Source organism: Bubalus bubalis, chromosome 8 (genome assembly GCF_019923935.1).
Source record: "Bubalus bubalis isolate 160015118507 breed Murrah chromosome 8, NDDB_SH_1, whole genome shotgun sequence".
Taxonomy (NCBI): domain Eukaryota; kingdom Metazoa; phylum Chordata; class Mammalia; order Artiodactyla; family Bovidae; genus Bubalus; species Bubalus bubalis.
Window position 1 is genome coordinate 29,031,301 of NC_059164.1, and position 21,300 is coordinate 29,052,600.

At 35.4% G+C, this 21,300-nt stretch overlaps 1 protein-coding gene across 2 annotated transcripts in view; it reads left to right on the forward strand.

The window, feature by feature from the left end:
- Window positions 1–21,300, forward strand: part of ABCB5 (ATP binding cassette subfamily B member 5) — a 120,365-nt gene that overhangs the window by 49,038 nt on the left and 50,027 nt on the right. For both annotated transcript variants that reach the window (XM_025290953.3, XM_044946525.2), the window contains exons 14-15: window positions 10,033–10,194; window positions 13,774–13,914. In XM_025290953.3, the coding sequence (XP_025146738.3) occupies window positions 10,033–10,194; window positions 13,774–13,914 (303 nt within the window). The remainder of the gene's footprint in view (window positions 1–10,032; window positions 10,195–13,773; window positions 13,915–21,300) is intronic.

Genomic DNA, 21,300 nt, shown 5'->3' on the forward strand with positions numbered 1-21,300 from the left:
TTACCAGCTGAGCCATAAGGGAAGCCCTATCTTTATAGTAATTATTGCTAAAAGACAAAGCATCAGCTCACACATCTTTGATCAGTTTTCTAAGAGGCCTTGGCTTCCAAAATCTCTTCTCTGTTTTAAGTATGAAATGATTAGTGCCAAAATTTTTGTTTTTTGTTCCCTATGGTTCATATATGAGTTTTAGGTCACACTTACGATGTAGTGAAATTGTATTCTTGTAGTGAAATTGTACTTTATGGGCTTCCCAGGTGGCACAGTGGTAAAGAATTGCCTGCCAATACAGAAGACTCAAGAGACTCAGGTTTGATCCCTGGGTCAGGAAGATCTTCTAGAGTAGGAAATGGCATCCTACTCCAGTATTCTTGCCTAGAAAATCCATTGGACAGAGGAGCCTGCAGGCTGCAGTCCACGGGGTCACAAACAGTCAGATACCACTGAGCAACTGAACATACACACACAGTGTACTTTATGGTGCCTTCAGTGCTTACCTTGATGCTTGCAGGCTCCGTTTTATAGGCCTTTGGAGCAGTTTTTCCCTTTTAAAGTGTAATGTATTTCTGTAATTTGTTTGAAATACTCAGATTCTAATTCATGATATCATAAATTAATTGTAACATAATATATGTACTTGTGCTCAGTCATGTCTGACTCTTTGCAACCCTATGAACTGTAGCCTGCCAGGATCCTCTGTCCATGGGATTTCCCAGGCAAGAGTACTAGAGCAGGTTGCCATTTCCTACTCCAAGGGATCTTCCTGTTCCAGGGATGGAACTCAAGTCTCCTGCATTGGCAGGTGGATTCTTTACCACTGTGCCACCTGGCAAGCCCCAATATAATATATACTTTAATCAAATGTTTGTAGTTTAGATCAGGATTCTGGCAGAGTAAAGATGATACAAATGTGTAAGCTCAGGCCATTCCTGTCGGGCAAACATCAGTGCAGAAATGGTTATCTCTTAGTGTCAGTTTTCAGGTGTCTGACAACAGTATGAACTTTCTCAGAATAAGTACACCCACACCATGTGTAATGCCTAATATATGAAGGAATACGAGAATATATGTGTGTAAAAATGCCTGAGTCCCTCTTTGAAGAAGAGAAGGACTAGACAAACCTGCATGATGAAACCTTGTGATTCTGACTCTGTCTCAGGAGGCTGCACACCATTCTCAGACCTCTTCTAGTTGCAAGCTCCAACTTGTTGGATTTTGACAACATTCTCTCTCCCCACATTCTCGTTTGAACATGAGGTGTTATATGTGCCCTTTTATATTTTTAATTAAATTTCATGCACATTAATTTAAGAAATATTTAATAGTACTGTGAAAATCATTGAACTAATTGATAACATAGCTTTATCAATAAGGTTTGAGCTCTGTTGCTTTTAAGAAATAACATTTGCAACCTCATGGAAAAGTAATTGAATAAATGGGAGCAATATAGAGCAGAAGCCTGGGTGTCTGGGTGTTTTCGCCTTTGTGGTGATAGTTCTAAATCATATTCACTTAACAACATTATTAACATTCTCTTTTAAGGCACTGTTGTTAAGTCCTAGGATCTCCAAGTTTGAATGAGAGAAGTGGGATCAGTCTAGGCTGAATACCTTGCCCCTAAAAACTTGGCACATCGGACATATCCAGACTGAGGGCCCTTCTACCAAGTATGTGACAGATATTCCTCAAAACTGTCAAGTTCATCAAAAATAAGAACAATCTGAAAAATTGTCACAGTCAAGAGAATCTTAAGGAGTCATGATGATTAAATACAATGTGATATCCTGGCACAGAAAAAAAGGATAAGTAAAAATTAAGGAAATCTGAATAAAATTTGGAGTCTAGTTAAAAATAACATAGTTTATATTAGTTTATTAGTTGTGACACATGCACTATAGAAATATCAGATGATGATACTGGAGTATACTACGTGCAAGTACATGGATACTGTACTTCCTTTGCAAATTTTCTGTAAGTCTAAAACTATTCTAAAATCAAAAGTTTATTTAAAGAAACTAAAACAGTCTCATTACATTTTTTACTAACCTTTTATACTATTCATAAGGATGCTTCCATATAAGGAAGGTTTAGAATTACCACATAAAAGTAAATAAGAGACTGAGGAAAACAAAGCAAACAACAAATATTCATTGCCTAAATATATCCACTCATTAGTTTAATAAAAAATCTATGTATTTGGCAATATGAGAAATGAAGGAAGCACTAAGCTTTGTAGTATTTAGACCTCTCTTCTACTACAGAGTATGTTACATAAATATCATCCATAGAAACTCACAATGTCCATATTCAGACTTTGCTGAAGTTAAGAAAAAGAAAGCTTCCTACCTACAATGCAGTTAGTTGCTACTCAGTTCATGGCACCCCACTCCAGTACTCTTGCCTGGAAAATCCCATGGGTGGAGAAGCCTGGTAGGCTGCAGTCCATGGGGTCGCACAGAGTTGGGCACGACTGAATGACTTCACTTTCACTTTTCACTTTCATGCATTGGAGAAGGAAATGGCAACCCACTCCAGTGTTCTTGCCTGGAGAATCCCATGGACGGGGGAGCCTGGTGGGCTTCCGTCTATGAGGTCACACAGAGTTGGACACGACTGAAGTGACTTAGCAGCAGCAGCAGCTACTCAGTTCACTTTTTCATTATATTTGCATAGTATCATTGAAATGACTGTCCCATTGGGGATTTTTGCAGAACTTCAAGAATGGCTACCTGGGGTGCTGTAAACATGCTTCTTTTGTTTGACTTTCTTTTTCTTAACAGTTTTTTGACTTACAATAACTGCACGTACTAAAATACACAATTGGAAAAGTTTGGGCATATATGTACACCTATGAAACCATCACCATAATCAAAGTTGTCAACCAGTCACTCTCAAATATTTTTACATGCTTTTTGTAATCCCTCCATCCCAACCCCTCTAACCTTCTTTGACTCTTGACAGCCACTGATTTGTTTACTGCCACTATAGAGCAGTTTGTATTTTCTAGAGCTTTATAGTATGTATTCTTTCTGGCTTCTTTCACTCAGTGTAATTGTTTTGAGACTCATCCATGTTTAGTTCTTTTTTTATTGGTCGATGGTGTTCCATTATAGAGATATAATACAGTTTGAGTTATTGGTATTGATGCCCATTTGAGTTATTTGGTTCGTTTACAGGTTTTGAATATTAACAGATAACGCAGCTCTGAACATCCATATCTCATTTTTTTCTGTGGGCATACACTTTTGTTTCTCTTAGATAAATACCTAAAATTTGAATGGGTGCATCTTATAGTAGGAGTATGTTTAAGTTTTTCATTAAGTGCCAAACTATTTTCCTTTCATGTTCTTTTCTTTTCATGGATACCTTTTTCCTTCTTTCTTTTTTGTTTTTTTGTTAGGAAAATATGATAACACATTTACAGTAGACTTGGAAACAGCAGAACAAAGTTACATATAGTTCCACTATATATTACACTTATTTTTAAGTAGATAAATTAAGATTTTTATTGGTGTTTCAATATCAAACTCTCAAAAATTAATAGAATGAATAGACAGAAAAGTAGACGGATATAGTAGACCTGAAAAGCACTATGAACCAACTCAACATAATTAAGATTTATACAATTTTCACACAACAACAGGATACAAATTCTATTCAACTTCCCATAGACTATAAACCAGGAGACCCTGGAACATATCCAGGGATATAAAACAAGATGCAAAAAAATGTATGGCCTAAAGATATTGAAATGATAGTCTGTTCTCTTATCACTGTGGAATTATGTTTGAAAGCAATATCAAAAAATATTTGAAAATAACCCACATATTTTCAAGTGCAATGTGACATTTACCAAGACAGATCTTTGATTTAGCCATTGAAAGCCTCAATAAAATTCAGTTCAGTTTAGTTCAGTTCAGTCGCTCAGTCATGTCCTACTCTTTGCAACCCCATGGACTGCAGCATGCCAGGCCTCCCTGTCCATCACCAACTTCCGGAGTTTACCCAAACTCATGTCCACTGAGTCAGTGATGCCATCCAACCATCTCATCCTCTGTTGTCCCCTTCTCCTCCCACCTTCAATCTTTCTGAGCATCGCGGTCTTTTCCGATGAGTCAGTTCTTTGCATCAGGTGGTCAAAGTATTGGAGTTTCAACATCAGTCCTTCCAATGAACACTCAGGACTGATCTCCTTTAGGATAGACTGGTTGGATCTCCTTGCAGTCCAAGGGACTCTCAAGAGTCTTCTCTAACACCATAGTTCAAAAGCATCAATTCTTCAGCACTCAGCTTTCTTTATAGTCCAACTCTCACATCCATACATGATCACTGGAAAAACCATAGCCTCGACTAGATGGACCTTTGTGGGCAAAGTAATGTCTCTGCTTTTTAATATGCTATCTAGGTTGGTCATAACTTTCCTTCCAAGGAGTAAGCGTCTTTTAATTTCATGGCTGCAGTCACCATCTGCAGTGATCTTGGAGCCCCCAAAAATAAAGCCTGCCACTGTTTCCACTGTTTCCCCACCTATTTGCCATGAAGTGATGGGACTGGATGCCATGATCTTCGTTTTCTGAATGTTGAGCTTTAAGCCAACTTTTTCACTCTCCTCTTTCACTTTCATCAAGAGGCTCTTTTGTCCAATAAAGTTAAAAGACTGAAAAAACAAAGAGGGCAGTTGCAGAGAAGAAAGCGTTTAAATGAGAAATTAATATCAAGGATACTTTAAAACCCCCATGTATTTGGAAACTAAATATCCACTTTCAAATCAAATATCTAAGGAGCCATAACAAGGAAAATTAGAAAATATTTGTAACAGAATAAAAATGAAAAGAGAACTTAGAATTAGTCGCATGCAGCTGAAGCTGCTCAGTGCAACTAAATGCAATGTGGAATCTTGAATAAGGTATGAAAACAATTAATGGACACCAGCATAAAATTTTGTGAAATTTGAACAAAATCTGTACTTTAGTTAGTATTACTATATCACGTTGATTTCTGTTTTTTTTTTTTTTTTACAACATAGTATTTCTTTATATTCTCAGAATCAGATTAGAAGTTTCTAGCCTCATTCAGATTTTTTAATCACTAAAATTATAAACTTTCTAGACTTCTAGCAGTCATACTAGATGCCAGAATAAATGGAACTATATCAAAGTTTTGAGTGAATATAAATTAGAAATCTAACATTGTTTGTACTTAGTATAACAAGTGTAAAATGTCATAAATTCTTTTATGACATTTATAAAGCAGTTTATAAAACTGCTTTTATATAAAGCAAAAATTCATGTTTTCTAAAATATATATTATATACAGTTTTTATATACATGTGTGGGTATACAAAAGCTTTTCTACTACACTTGATGAAGACTTGAGAAAGAACAACAAAGAAAAGATGGAGAAATTGGAAAACATAAACTAAATGAAATACAAGCACAGAATATGAAATAGTAACATGGATACTCATTAGAATCATCCTGGAGCTTTGGAAAAAGAAACAACACCCAGGCATTTGCATTTTTCAAAAAATTCCAAGATAAATATAATGTGCATCTGGATTTTTAAAAATCACTATAGGTTTTTGTATTAAATGTTAGTTTTAGTGGTATAGAATTCTATTATTTTCTGTTGAACAATAATGATACAATGGAATTAAAACAAATAATAATTACATAATCACATAGTAAAAGATATTTATCAGCTATATGAGAATTCCCTCTACTCCACATACTTGCCAACACCTGGTATATCCAGGCATATTAATTTTAGAACTGTTTAGTGGTGCTTTATTTTTATTTTAATTTGAGTTTTACTGATCACTAATGATGTTGAGCATTTTTATGTGCTTTTTGAACATCCATATCTCTTCTTTTTTAAAATTATATTTTATTTTTAACTGGAAGATAATTGCAATATTGTGATAGCTTCTGCAATACATCAGCATGAATCATATCTCTCCTTTTTTAAAGTTTCCATTCACATGTTGTGCTTATACCATTTTTTGATTGGTCATTTGATTTTTTGCCATTGAGTTTTGAGAGTTCTTTATATATTCTTTATATTCTGAATATAAGGACTGTATCAGATAACTGGAAAATATTTATTTAATCTGAGACTTGTCTTTCCATCTTCTTAGTATCTTCCAAAGAACAGAAGTCTTTGATTTTGAAGAAGTTTAGTTTATCATTTTTCCCTTTATAAATCAAGCTTTTGGTGGTCTACTTAAGAAATTTTTAGCCAAATTCAAGATAGAAAATATTATTTCCCTACTTTTTCTTCAAGAAGTATTATAGTTTTAGTTTTTACATTTAGGTTTATGATCAATTTTGAGTTAATTTCTGTACATGGTGCCATGTATGGTTTGAAGTCTGTTTTATTTTTGGTTTGTTTTATTTTCTTTGCACATGAACTTTCAACTGTTCCAGCAATATTTGTTGAAAAGACTGCTTATTTCTGCACTGAATTGCCTTTACATCTTTGTAGAAAATCAGTTTTCCATATATGTATGGGTGTATCTTTGGTCTCTCTTATACTGATGTCTCTCTTTTTGACTTATTTTCCTCCTTTTATATTTAATTGTTTTCTGCTTGGATCTTTATTATTTCCTTTCTTCTGCTTACTTTGAGTTTAACTGTCTCTTCCCTTTTTGTTTTCTTAGGTTGACTCTGAGGTCATTTACTTCAGAAATGTTATTTGGTTTCCAAGTATTTAGGGAGTTTCCAGAGATCTTTCTGTATTAAATTTTAATTTAATACTATTGTGGTCAGAGAACATACTTTGTATGACTTGAATATTTTCAATTTATTAAGATGTTTTATGACACAGAATATGGTCTGTCTTGGTAAATATTCTATGTAAACTTGGAAATGATATGCATTTGCTGTTGTTGATCAAATGTTCTATGAATACTGATTATGGGAAATTGGTTGATAGTGTTATTCAAGTCTTCTTTATCCTTACAGATAGTCTGTGTACTTGCTTTATAAATTATTGAGGGAGAGTTATTGAATTATCCACCTTTCATTGTGGATTGGACTTGTCCTTGCCGTTGTGTCCATTTTGGTGTGGTGTATTTTGGAACTCTGTTGTGATGTACATAAACATTCAGGATTGCCAGGTCTTCTTGATTAATTGATCCCTCTATCATTATGGAATATGCTCCTTTACTCTGGTTATATCCTTTGCTCCTTAGTTTTCTTTGTCTGATACTGATAATACAGTCCACTCCAGCTTTCTTTTACTGAGAGTTAGCATGGTATGTCTTTTTCCATCCTTTACTGTAGGCTTATTTGTGTCTTGATTTAAAAAATGTGTTTCTTGTAGTTGGCATACAGTTGGGTCTTGGTTTTATGCTCAGTCTGACAATCTTTGACTTTTAATTGGGGCATTTAGACTATTTACATTTACTGTGATTATTAGATCCCCTGGAGAAGAAAATGGCAAACCACTCCAGGATTCTTGCCTGGAAAACACCATGAACAGAGGAGCCTAGCAGGATACAGTCCGTGGGGTCACAAGAGTCAGATATGACTTAGCGACTAAACCACCCAATTTAAGTAGATAATCTTTGCTGTTTTTTCTACTCTTATTTCTGTTTTCCTCTGCACTTGTTTCTGTTTTCCTCATGTTCTCCCTTTACATGGATTAACTGAATACTTTTTATGATTCTATTTTATCTCTTTTGTAAGTATATTAGCTATAACTCTTTTTTATTTCAGTGACAGGTTTAAGGTTTAGAGTATATACCTTTAACTTATCACCATCTACCCCCAAATGACATTACATCACCCCATGTATAGTAAAAAAAAACTTATTTCCATTCCTCCCTTTCTGGCCTTCAAGCTATTATTATTATTATTATTTTCTAGCAAGATATGCAAGAGACATGGGTTGGGAAGATCCCCTGATGTACAAAATGGCAACCCAGTCCAGTATTGTTCCCAGGAAAATTCCAAGGACACAGGAGCCTGGTGAGCTGCAGTCCATGGGTTCACAAAGAGTCAGACATGACTGGGGCAACTGAGCATGCACAATAATAATATATGTGTATTGTACACTTATACATGTGCTATAAACCCCATGCTGTTAATACACTGGGCTTGCCCTCAGTAAATAGTCAAGGGTCTGCAGCCTGAAAACAGTTAATAGTATAAAAGCTATTATTTACTGCAAACTTTCCATCTTTGAGGCATGGTACCAAGAATATTGGTACCTCTCATATAGTAATAAAACTTGCATTAGTATACTTCCACAACTGAGCAACTTTCACTTTCACTTCACTTCACCAAGAATATTAATCTGCATGATAACCCTAAAATATAGGTAGCATAATTTACCGCATATAATAAATGAGGAAACTAGTTTAAGATCGCAGACCCAAGAAGTGACAGAAAAAAGACTGAAAACTAGGAACTGTGACTCCAGAGAACACAAATGTTGAAGAAATTATTGAAAAATAAACTTTCTTTTATAAGCATGGTATAGTTTATAGTCTATACATGAGATTGTTTACCTTTTGTACTTAATTAGCATGTAATACAGTAAGTTGGACTTCCCAGGTGGCTCAGGGGTAAAGAATCTGCCTGCTAATGCAGGAGACATGGGTTTGATCCCTGGGTCAGCAAAATCTCCTAGAGGAGGAGCTGGCAACCCACTCCAGTATTTTTATCTGGAATATCCCATGGACAGAGAGCCTGGCAGGCTATAGTCCCCAGGGTCACAAAAGAGTCAGACATGACTTAGCAACTAAACAACATTATGTCCATCAGTATATATGTCACTGTATTGTGAGTTTTAATTGAAACAGTGGGCTCCATTCCTAGTTTATTGCTTGCTTAGCTATTCATGCAGTGTGATGATCTGCTTTCAAACTAAAAAAATCAAGGGCAATTTGGTGTCAGTCATATTATCTCATATTATTTTTTTAAAAGATCTAAAATATAGGTAGGCCTGCTGAGGGCAGTAATAACTACTCTATCTAATCTATGTGACAGAAGATGTGGATTAACTGTGATACAAGTTTAGATGCTTTGAATAATAATTACAGTCTGATTATTAGAATGTTATTGAGGTCATGACAAGAAGAAACACTGGTAAAATATACATGACATTAAATTTGCCATTCTAACCATTAAAGAAAAATTTACTGACATATACTTGACTTACAATATTATATAGTTTCAGTTGTACAACATAGTGATTCAATATTTTTATATATATTTATAAAATAAATATAAATTTACATATATATTATATGTATATATTATACTACATATAAATTTATTATAAAATTTTAGCTATATTTGCTGTGCTACATTTTTCTGTATATATATAACACTTGTTAAAAAGTTAAAAACATATATTATCTTGAATCTTCATTTTAGAGATGAAAAATAAGAAATAATTCTTTGCTTTTAGTTACTGATAGCCAGGCAGTTGTTAGGTGGCTCAGATTAAATAGTCTTTAGTTTCCTTTTCAGTTCTAAGATACTGAGTCGGTGTTTTTTAAGTGTTTATTTATTTATTTTTGGCTGCACTGGGTTTTCTTTCCTGTGGAGCAGCTGCAGTGAGTAGGGGCGACTCTCTAGTTGCAGCGCATAGGCTCTCATTGTGGTGGCCTCTCTTCTTGTGGATCATGGGCTCTAGGGTGAGAGGATTCAGTAGTTGTGACTCATGGGCCCTGGAGCACAGGCTCAAAAGTCGTGGAAACAGGCTTAGTCGCTCTGCAGCATGTGGGATCTTCCCAGACCAGGGATTGAACCCATGTCTCCTGCACTGGCAGATGGATTCTTTAACAATGAGCTACCAGGGATGCCCTACTATGGTTTTATAAATTCAACAATTTGGAATCTAACTTCCTGCTTTGTAATTTTAATTTCTATTGGCCTTCCAAATCAGTTAAAAGTTTTCAAATTTCTATATCCAAAGGTAAGATTCTTTTATACTTAAATAATAGTATAAGAAGTTTTCCTGAATATTCCAAGTTTATTTCATTCCTACTAACATTCATTTTCTTTGCTTATTGCTTTATAGGCAAGCAAAGGTCGGACTACAATTGTAGTAGCTCACCGGCTTTCCACTATTCGAAGTGCAGATATGATTGTGACCATGAAAGATGGGATGGTGGTGGAAAAAGGGACACACGCTGAATTAATGGCAAAACAGGGTCTATATTATTCACTCGCAATGTCACAGGTAATGTCTACATGACATATGTTGTGTTAGCATATTTTAACTTTTCAGAGATCATGCCATGCTAGAAAACAGAAGTCCTGAATTATTATCTTATGTCCCATGAGGCAATCAAGGATATTCATAGTTCCTTAGTTAAGAAATTCAGTGTGTCTAATATCCTCAGCATTGTTGTAGATAATGATAAAAGTTAAAGAACTAATTGGTGTATATATATATATACACACACACACACACATATACTATTTTTACCTAATATTTGCCATGCAGATAACAAATAGGCTTAAAAGCTTGTATCTGGCAGATCCAGAATAATCTAACTCTGTATACTGTGATCTTTTTGTTAAAACACAAAGAACTATAACACATAATCCCTACTTAAAGGCTTAAAACTTAGCTACAGAGGTAAAATGCAGAATCATGCATACACATGCTACAAGTTGTAGAAATAAGAAGCAAGATTGTTGGAGACATGAATCCCATGAAAGTATTCATGAAGAAATATTGAAGGCAAGCAGGTGGGTAAGGAGGAGAAATCTAGGTAATATGGAAGTAAGAAGGAACTTGGTTTCCAGGTCAACAGAAAGGAGACCAGAAAGTAATAATGAGTGTTGGGAGAATAATGGAAAATTTGGATAATGAAGATCAGACCATGTAAAGATTAAGACTTCCTGTGTAGGAAGCACCTAACCCAGTGCCTAACACACAATGGGCACTCAAAAAATATCTGCTAAATGAAAGGATGTATAATACATGTCCATACTGTGTATACACCACATTATCACAGGTACACCAGAAAGCTCATGTTAGGTAATCAGGAAGATACATGACAATACTGGGGCAAGCTGGCAAATTCCAAATTTGGGATCCAAATTTCTACATGTCATGCGATCTACCCTACTGAATTTCAGTTTTTTATTAGGGCACATTAACATAAGGGTTAGTGATTAGGCTCTACCTATCTTCATTCTCCCTTCTTCTCTTGGTCAAGAAGGCAGCCCTCTTTCCAAGGGGTCTTCTGCAGGCAACTAATATTAACCTTTTTTGGTTTATTTTACTTCTTTAACTTTCTGACTATATTTTTTATATCAATATTATTATTTCACAAATTAGGAAATTTAGAAAGCTATGAGCCTATACCTCACAAAACTTAAAATTTCAAACCCCAGCTTTCTTCATATGTTAGAATGAAGGATTTTTAAACACAACCTATAAATAAAGATAGTTTTAAAAAGAGAGAGAGAAAATAAAAAGTTTGAAAATGTAATCTCACACTGATTAATTTTAAAACTTCTTTATTTCAATTTTATTTCATGTTAGGCTATATTCTTCTTTAAAAATAAAATTTATGTGTTATTTGCCAGTTGAATTTGTCTGATTTTCATTCCATAGTAAATTTAACAATTTATTAATTTCAATATTTTCAAACTAATAATTGTAAAAAATAAAAGGAAATCATTGTAGTCAAACTAACCCTATTTTAAGATTCTTAAAAACTACTACACTCAGATCTTTGAAGCAACACATTTTTCATTATAGCCAAACTAAAACTCCATTTTTAGGTCTTAGGTTAAAGAGTTTCAGAATGTAGGGAAAACAAAAATGGAGTGTTTATGGTATAACTGTGTAAAACTTTTATTCAAAATCTTATTCAGAATGGATTAGTACTCTCTAATTATCTAAAATAATGTTCATTCTGATATAATAATATAATTTTAAATATTAATACTCAATGAACAACTCTAATATTCTGGGAACTATATATAGTAAACATAACAGATATGATATCTGCATAAACAGTAACACAGTTCTGAAACTCTGGATGGACTTATTTGCTACCATTGCCTGTAGTGTCCAAATGAATCAGTTTATGACAATTGATGATTTTCATAAGTAGTACAAAGTTAATGCTGCTAAAGCGGCACAGCAAAATGGTTATACTCATGAGCTCTGTAGACACAGCAAGTTGAAATCCTTACTCTTCCACATAATAGTTTTAGGACCGTGAGTAAGTTGTTTAAATTCTCTGTTCCTCAGTTTTCTAATTTCTAAAATAAGAAAAATAATAGTAACATTAAATGAGTTCATTCATGTAAAGTACTTAGAACTATTATTGGCGTAATAAATTTTATTATATTACTGTCCTTCGTTATGCAATCAAATTTTTTTTTCCACTGATCTGACTTTTATTATATGGTGTATCTTTACCCAGATTTTTTTTTTTAATTTTATTTTATTTTTAAACTTTACATAATTGTATTAGTTTTGCCACAATCAAATTTTTAAGGAAAGTTCAAACCATGGTTATTATTGTAACCATGTACAAATTAATGCTGTAATTATTTATCTAGAATGCACATAATTATTTACATATATAGCAAGTCTGTGAGTTTCCTTTAGTGAGTTTCCACACGAAAATGAAATAAAAACAGGTAGAACTACATACATATCCAAACTCCTTGCCATTGTTATTTTGTCCAGCAGCCTTCTCAGCAAATAGAATTATTCTTGCTCTGGAAGCGCCTCTTTAGAAAATTTTATTATGAGAAGTCAAAATTTTATTTTAAGCTTGCCACAAAGTAAATAGCTCCTGAAAAAAAAATGCCAAATAAAAATTTTCTTTCTTAGTAGGGAAATTTATTGAAAAAAAAAGTGATAGCGTAAATGAATGTCTGATTCAAGATATTAAGATAGCATAAGGCTGGTTAAAGTTTATGTACCTTGAAATGACTGACTAATAGTTGCTAATCTTGTTAAGGAATCACAGTGTCCCTAGGAAACCTTTCATGTACATACTCTCCTTTGCATCTGAGGTTACCTAAGTCTTACCATCTATACTCCCCACCTGGTTGGGCCTTCATCATCCTAACCAAGCTCTTCATTTCTGTCTTCACCCCTCCTCCCATGTCTTTGTAAGGAAGTCACTAAAACTGGCCTTACTTCCTGGAGTAGCAAAAAAACCAAAAACTAGACTTAGAGGAATCTGGTTTAGAACTTTATCCTATTCTATGATTTAAGCAATTTCTTTAAGGTTAATTTGACGTCTTTGGAATTTCTCATTCTTTTGAAGCTAGCCCCACCAAATTTGCTTTTTAGTTTGTTTGGAATGGGCAGCAGTGGCCAGCCTGCAAAGTATTATTGTCTCCTGAGATCTATCTCATACCTAGGGCCAGCTTCACATTTGAGTGCCTAACTATATGTTATAAATTTGTAAGCTCCAGAAAAGGAATCAGAGAGAGAGAGAGAGAGAGTATATTTGAGTCATTGCCCTCACAAAGCTCATTTTACTAAGATCTGTTCTTGCTAGTGGAATAATTGTTTTTAATTAAGGCATTATTTTCTGTGGTTAATTATACAGGTCTTTGCGGGGAAAGACATAGTAAGCTATTGTCACTCACTAACATTTTAGTATGAATTGGACTTACTGGTTCTGTATTGAGTCTAAAAACTTCAGCAAGAACTGCTCAGAAATACACCACTTTTAGTAACAAAGGCAGTACAACTTTAGAGGGATGCTTAATAGAGTTGCTTTGAATTTTTAAGGCATTATTCTGGTGGTAACATGGGTATTCTTCATTTAAGGATATTAAAAAAGCTGATGAACCGATAGAATCGGTGGCTTATTCTGCTGAAAAAGATACCAGCTCAATTCCTCTGTGCTCTGTGAATAGCATGAAGTCAGATTTTACTGACAAGTTTGAGGAATCCACCCAATATAAAGAGGTAATGGGTCAACTATCAACAAGTTACCAACATGTTCTCCAATGAATTTTGATACAATCTGTATAATATATTTAGAATGTATTTATTATAAAACGTTATTATAACACTTAGGTTACCAAACCTAAGTCTTTGCCGAACTTGACTCTAACATCACTGTGACTGTAAGAAAGAAGCCTTCAAATAAGACTGCACTGAACATCAGAGGTCATTACTGGGGCAAGAACTCTTGTGAGAATACTTTCCTATATGGCAAACCATGGGTTAAAACAGTGGTTCTGGTGGTGTGGTACTAACAGTGATGCTCAAGGTCAATCTAAGTCAGATTAAGACCCAAATCCACTCCACACACTGGATGCAGATAAGCACTAGCACATACAGGATCCAGTCTTTCAAGCCCAGGGTGCAACCCTAATAGCTTTGTTCAGCTGGGCAAGGAGTACTTGTTCCCATGCTTGCTCGCCTACACCTACCCCCAGGCTCTTCCTGAGTCCAGATCAGTCTCCTTTAAGCCTCCTTATGTCTCATAACTCTCTGTACTACCTCTTCAGTCTTCATTCTTACCTCAAGTCTAATTTCTCTTTCCCATTCCGCCTCCTTACAATTTCTTACAATTCCCAGCACCTTCTTTGGACTTCAACTTCCACTCTCACTCTTTCCCTCCGCGTTCTTTCATAAAACATAGTTCCATCTCACCTCAGCCTGTGATTCTTCCAGCCTCCTCATTCCCTAAGTCCAGCTCTCTCCTCAACCCCAGGCAACCTCACTCAGCCCTTTTGCTGCTTCTCAGTTGTAAATTCATACACCATGAAGCCTCTCACCTCAGCCCCTGAATATTAGCTTCTGTTTTCCTAAACTCCAGCTCCCATATCATCCACTCTTATCTTTGGCTCACTATTTCTCACAAACTGGCGTTCCCTTCTTCTCCTTGGGTTGACAGATACTTGAAGTTGAATACCCCTTAGCCATTCCCACCGTCTTCCTGTCCACGCTTCTCAGTCTCATCTATTATCCGTCTGAAGCCCTGGGATGACCTGCCTCAAACCTCCTCCTCTGCCTTTCTCTGGCACTGCCAGTCTGTTGCTTTTAATTCTAGATGCAGTTTTTTTCCCTTTTTAGGTATGTGATCCTACATAGCATTCACATTTATATGTTTACTTATCTATTAATTTTCTTTAAAAAATGCATTTATGTAAACATTAAAAGAACAATATTAAGTAAATAATAGCATAGGTAATTTTCTCTATGGCAAAAGGCCTGAGTATAAGACAGTACAAGAGTTCATACTGTATAAGAGTTGGTGAAATGCTGTGCAACAGTATAAAAAACACTATGTTAAAACATTGTTAATAGCTACTGGACCTCCCACTGTAATTGTTAGAAACAGAATGAAAGTCCCCCTTGAAGTCTGAAAATTCACCAGGTATATAAAGTGGAATTTAAAAATCTGATAAAGGTGATAATCATAAAATTAAAAAACAACTCAGACTTACAGAGAAAATGATAGGGTAAATTTACACTCTGATACAACTGCTCTGCTCCATACACACAGTAATGATAGATAAAACATAAAAAGGGAAAAAACAATTAGACATATCCAAGCTCCAAAACAAGATAAATATCTCTACCTACTAGAAACAGAGCAGAAGTACCAAGTGGTCAGCTGGGCTTCAGTCATGCATCTACTCTTTTGTTGTTGTTGTTTTTTTTAATTGGAGTTCAGTTGCTTTACAATGTTGTGTTGGTTTCTGCTGTGCTACAAAGTGAATCAGTTATACATGTACACATAGCCACTCTTTTTGGGATTTCCTTCCCATTTAGATCACCACAGAGCACTGAGTAGAGTTCTCTGTACATTATAGTAGGTTCTCATTAATTATCTATTTTATATGTAGTAGTAAAAGGAGGCTACAAACTTGGTTACCAGTGCCTGCTGCTATAGCGAGTAGAAAACTCAGAGCCTGGAAGGAAGAATATAGTCTTACCAAGGGAAGCAAGCCAAACCTCAGCTCTGTGGCCATATTTGAAATATTTTTTTCAGACTATAGTAATGCAATGAAAAGTGAACAGAGACTATAAAAATAAATAACAAAATGGAAAATATGAAGTAGGATTTTAGAACAGAATTAATAGGAGATCGGGTTGAGTCAGAAGACAGAAACCACAGAATTTGAACAGAGACAGTTTAGTGTAACGAATCATTAGGGAATTAAAGTAATAGGAATTGGCTAGTTAAAAGTAGGAGAACACTAAAGAATGCCAAGGTAGCAGATAAAAAGTGCCAACCACTATCCCTGAGGTGAAACAGAGACCCAAGGAAGAGCCCTCTTTATTCCCTGCAACTAAATGACTCAGTGGCTAACAAAGAAGATGCCAAGGTACCTTGCTGGTGAAGTTTACTTGAAATCTGTCCTTTAGGATGCCAGGGGAGGGTCTGGGCTTCAGAATAAAAAGATTCAACGTTATTTGGAAGTCATTTCTTCCCGAATTGGGTCCATAATTCAAAGCAATCCCAGTCAACATCTTAGCAGATTTTTTGTAGAATTTGGCAAACTGATTCTAAATGGAAATTCAAAAAGATAAAATGAGGAAAACAACTTTCATAAAGAAGAACAAAGTTGTAGGATTTATAATTACTAATTCCAATTTTTAGTATAAAGCTATAGTATTCAAAATAATGTGCTGTTAGAACAAAAATAGAGAAATAGATCAATAGAACAGAATAGAGAGAATCAAGAATTAGACCCACACACATACAGTCAGCTCTTTAGACAAAAGTGCAAAGGCAATTCAATACAGAATATACAGTCTTTTTCAATTTTATTTATTTATTTTGCTTGCACTGAGTCTTCGTTGCCGGGCAGAGACTTTTCTCCAGCTACCACAAGTGGGAGCTGCTCTCTAGTTGCTGTGCATGGGCTTCCCTTCGCGGTGGCCTCTCCTGTGGCTGAGCACAGGCTCTAGGGTGTGCAGGCTTCAATAGTTGTAGCACCCGGGCTCAGTAGTTGTGACTCTTGGGCTCTAGAGTACAGGCTAGTTATGGAGCATGGGCCCAGTTGCTCGGCGGCATGTGGGATCTTCCCTAACCAGGGATCAAACCTGTGTCTCCTGCATTGGCAGGCAGATTCTTCACCACTGAGCCACTAGGGAAGCCTCAAAAATATAGTCTTTTTAAGAAAAGATGCTGAAAGAAAAACCTATCTATCCAAAAGAATCATCTTCAATCCATACTTCAAAGCACAGATGAAATTTTTTTTAATTTTTTTCACTTTATGAATATTTTCTTTTTTAATATAAATTTATTTATTTTAATTGGAGGTTAATTACTTTACAATATTATATTGGTTTTGCCATACATCAACATGAATCCGCCACAGGTATACACGTGTTCCCCATCCTGAACCCCCCTTCCACCTCCCTCCCCATACCATCCCTCTGGGTCATCCCAGCGCATCAGCCCCAAGCACCCTGTATCATGCATCGAACCTGGACTGGTGATTCGTTTCATATATGATATTATACATGTTTCAATGCCATTCTCCCAAATCATCCCACCCTCTCCCTCTCCCACAGAGTCCAAAAGACTGTTCTATACATCCGTGTCTCTTTTGCTGTCTCGCATACAGGGTTATCATTACCATCTTTCTAAATTCCATATATATGCATTAGTATACTGTATTGGTGCTTTTCTTTCTGGCTTACTTCACTCTGTATAATAGGCTCCAGTTTCATCCACCTCATTAGAACTGATTCAAATGTATTCTTTTTAATGGCGGAGTAATATTCCATTGTGTATATGTACCACAGCTTTCTTATCCATTCATCTGCTGATGGACATCTAGGTTGCTTCCATGTCCTGGCTATTATAAACAGCAAAGCACAGATGAAAATTAACTATAAATGGAATTCAGACCTTACTGAAAAGCTAAAAATAGAAAATTTTCATAAGAAAATATAGTAGAAAATCTTTATGACTTTGAGTTAAGCAAAGATTTCTTAGCTACAACACCAAAATCACAATTTGTAAAAGAGAAAGATAGATAAGTTAGACTTCAAAATGAAGAAAATTTCTATTTGTAAAACTTTTTTTTTCTTTTGGCTGCATCAGGAGGCTTGCAGCATTTTAGTTCCCTGACCAGGGACCAAACCCAGGCCCTGGCAGTGAAAGCACAGTGTCCTAGCCACTGGACTGCCAGGAAATTCCCAGTAAAACTTTTTAAGAAATGAAAAGATAGACTATAAACTGTAAGAAAATATTTGTAAGTCACATATGTGATAAAGGACTTGTATCCAGAATATACAGAGAACTCCCAAAGCACAGTAATGAATACCAACAACCCAATAGGGAAATGGGCAAAATATTTTAATAGACATTTTGCCAAAGAAGATATGCATATGGGAAATGAGCATATGAAAATATGCCTAACATCATTAGGCATTGTTATTGTTTACTTGCTCAGTCATATCTGACTGTTTGCAGCCCCATGGCCTGCAGTATGCCAGGCTTCCCTGTCCTTCATTAGGCATTAGAGAAGAAAAAATTAATTATAATTGAGATGTCATGATACACCTTTTAGAATAGTTAAATCTATCCCAATAAAGCCAGGAAGATTTAGTACACTAAAAAAAAATAAAAATAAAAAGACTACTAAGTATTTGTGGTGATGTGGAGCATCTGGAACCCTATATTTTGCTAGTGGGAGTAAAAAGTAGTAATCCCAATTTGGAAAAATAGTTCAGCAGTTTTGTTAAAAGTTAAACATGCACCTACTATGATCCAGCCATTCTTTTTCTAGGTTTTGTTGTTGTTGTTGTTAGTTGCTAAGTCGTGTCCAACTCTTTTTCAACCCCATGGACTGCAGTCCTCCAGGCTCCTCTGTCCATGGGATTTCCCAGACAAGAATATGGGAGTGGGTTGCCATTTCCTTCTCCAGAGGATCTTCCCAATCCAGGGATCAAACCCGCGTCTCCTGCGTTCGTAGGAGAGTTCTTCACCATTGAGTCACCAGGGAAGCCCTTCTAGGTGTTCACTCAAGAGAAATGAAATCATATCTCCACACAAAGTCTTGTATGTGAATGATTGCAGCTTTATTTGTGATAGCCCATAACTTGGAATAACCCAAGTTTATGTCAAGAGGTAAACTGTGGTATATCCAAACAATGAAACACTTCTCAGCAATGAAAATGAAGGAAATATTAATTCATGGAATAGCATGAATAAATCTCAAAGCAGTTATTTTGAACAAAAAGAAGCCAGATAAAAAGAGTACATACTATGTGATTTAATTTATATATATTAAAAAAAAAAAAAAAAAAACCTCTAGAAATTGCAAAGGAGTCTATAGTGACAAAAATATATCAGTGGTTGTAGGGGAAGATCACGGGCAGCTGAGAAGTGTGGAAGAAAGGGATTAGAAAAGCAGGAGGAAACTTACCAGGGTAAGGAGTATGTTCATTATGTTGACTGGGGTGATAGTTTCATGGGTGTGTAATGAAGTCTAATCTTATGAAAATGTACACTTTATATATGTGTGGCTTGTATGAAAATTATAACTCAATAAAGCTTTAACATATATCCAATTAAATTTTAAATTTTTAAGAGTTTTTTAACTTTAAAAATCCTTTCATATCTCTTTATAAAATAACTCTAATTTCATATATTTTTATATCAAGTTCTCTTAAAAACACACTATTAATATAACCTGTAACACAGTTAGGTAGTCCAGACTCTCATGATTTTACTAAAATTTTTCGTTTTGTTTTTATTTCAATTTATTCTTTTCTCTCTTTAATAGCATTATTTAAGTAATACCCTTTTTTTGATCTTTTTCATATTTTTAGGGGTAAAAAGGTATTTTACAGAAGCTGATAGACCTCCTACATTAGCTGGCTCTGTAATGTACTGGTATTGTGTCCTGGGACATGCTTATAGTTTCATTACAAAATGAGATAATTGTAAAGAGTTTGACAAGAAAGAAAATCCATGTTTAGGACTTCACAAAGAGTTGGAATGCAACTTTTAAAATTTCTCTATATTCTGTTGGACAGTGACCTACCTGAAAAGTGAAGCTCTTTATGATGAAAATCCTCAGAAAACTTCAGAAAGGAAGATACTAGATAATTAAATTATTAAGTGAAAGTGTTAGTTGCCCAGTCGTTTCTGACTTTTTGCACCCTCATAGACTGTAGCCCACCAGGTCCTCTGTCCATGGGATTCTCCAGGCAAGAATACTGGAGTGGGTTGCCATTTCCTTCTCCAGGGGATCTTTGCAACCCAGAGATCAAACCCAGATCTCCCACATTGCAGGCAGATTCTTTACCATCTGAGCCACTAGGGAATCCCCCAATATAAATTTGGTTTAGCTATCCTGAAAATAGACTTTAAAGGCTTTAGAATTTTAAAAGTTCTTTTGTTCAAACAATAAAGTTTGTATTATAATTGCCAGGCTAAGATTAAAACAAGAATTATATAGTATTTTATATCTTACCTGAAATCTTTCTCCGTTCATAAATTTCAATACTTCAACAGTGAATGCCATGAGGAAGTTTCAACATATAAAATGCCTAGTAGTTTGCTACCTACATTCCTATTCAAAAGAATTACTCACCACAGAATTTGTTCACAAGATTTTTGAAGTTTCTTAAATAAATTCCCTAGGTATTCCAGACAAGAGAAAGGAGAGATCATTATTATGTTATTCTTCCTCTGATCGTCATGACTACTACCTCTCCCATGGCACCCTCCATGGATCAGGAAGGACTGGCAGATACCAGTGTTATTTGCAATATTCATTCTCTGTATAAGACCCAAGATTTTTCATAACATTATCCTTCCTTTCACAATAACCTCAATAATAGCTAACATTTATTTGGTATTTATTGTTGTTGTTCAGTCGTTAAGTCATGTCCGACTCTTTGACCCCATGGACTCAGGGCACTAGGCCTCCGTGTCCTGTCCCAGAGTGTGCCCAGATTCATGACCATTGAGTCCGTGATGCTATCTAACCATCTCATCCTCTGCTGCCCTCTTCTGCTTTTGCCTTCGATCTTTCCCAGCATCAGAATCTTTTCTAACTAGTCAGTTCTTTGCATCAGGTGGCCAAAATATTGGAGTTTCAGCTTCAGCAGCAGTCCTTCCAATGAATATTCAGGATTGATTTCCTTTAGAATTGACTGGTTGGATCTCCTTGCAGTCCAAGGGACTCTCAAGAGTCTTCTCCAACACCACAATTCAAAAGCATCAATTCTGCAGCACTTAGCCTTCTTTATGGTCCAACTCTCACATCTATACATGACTACTGGGAAAACCATAGCTTTGACTATACGGACCTTTGTCAGCAAAATGATATCTCTGCTTTTTAATATGCTATCTAGGTTTGTCATAGTTTT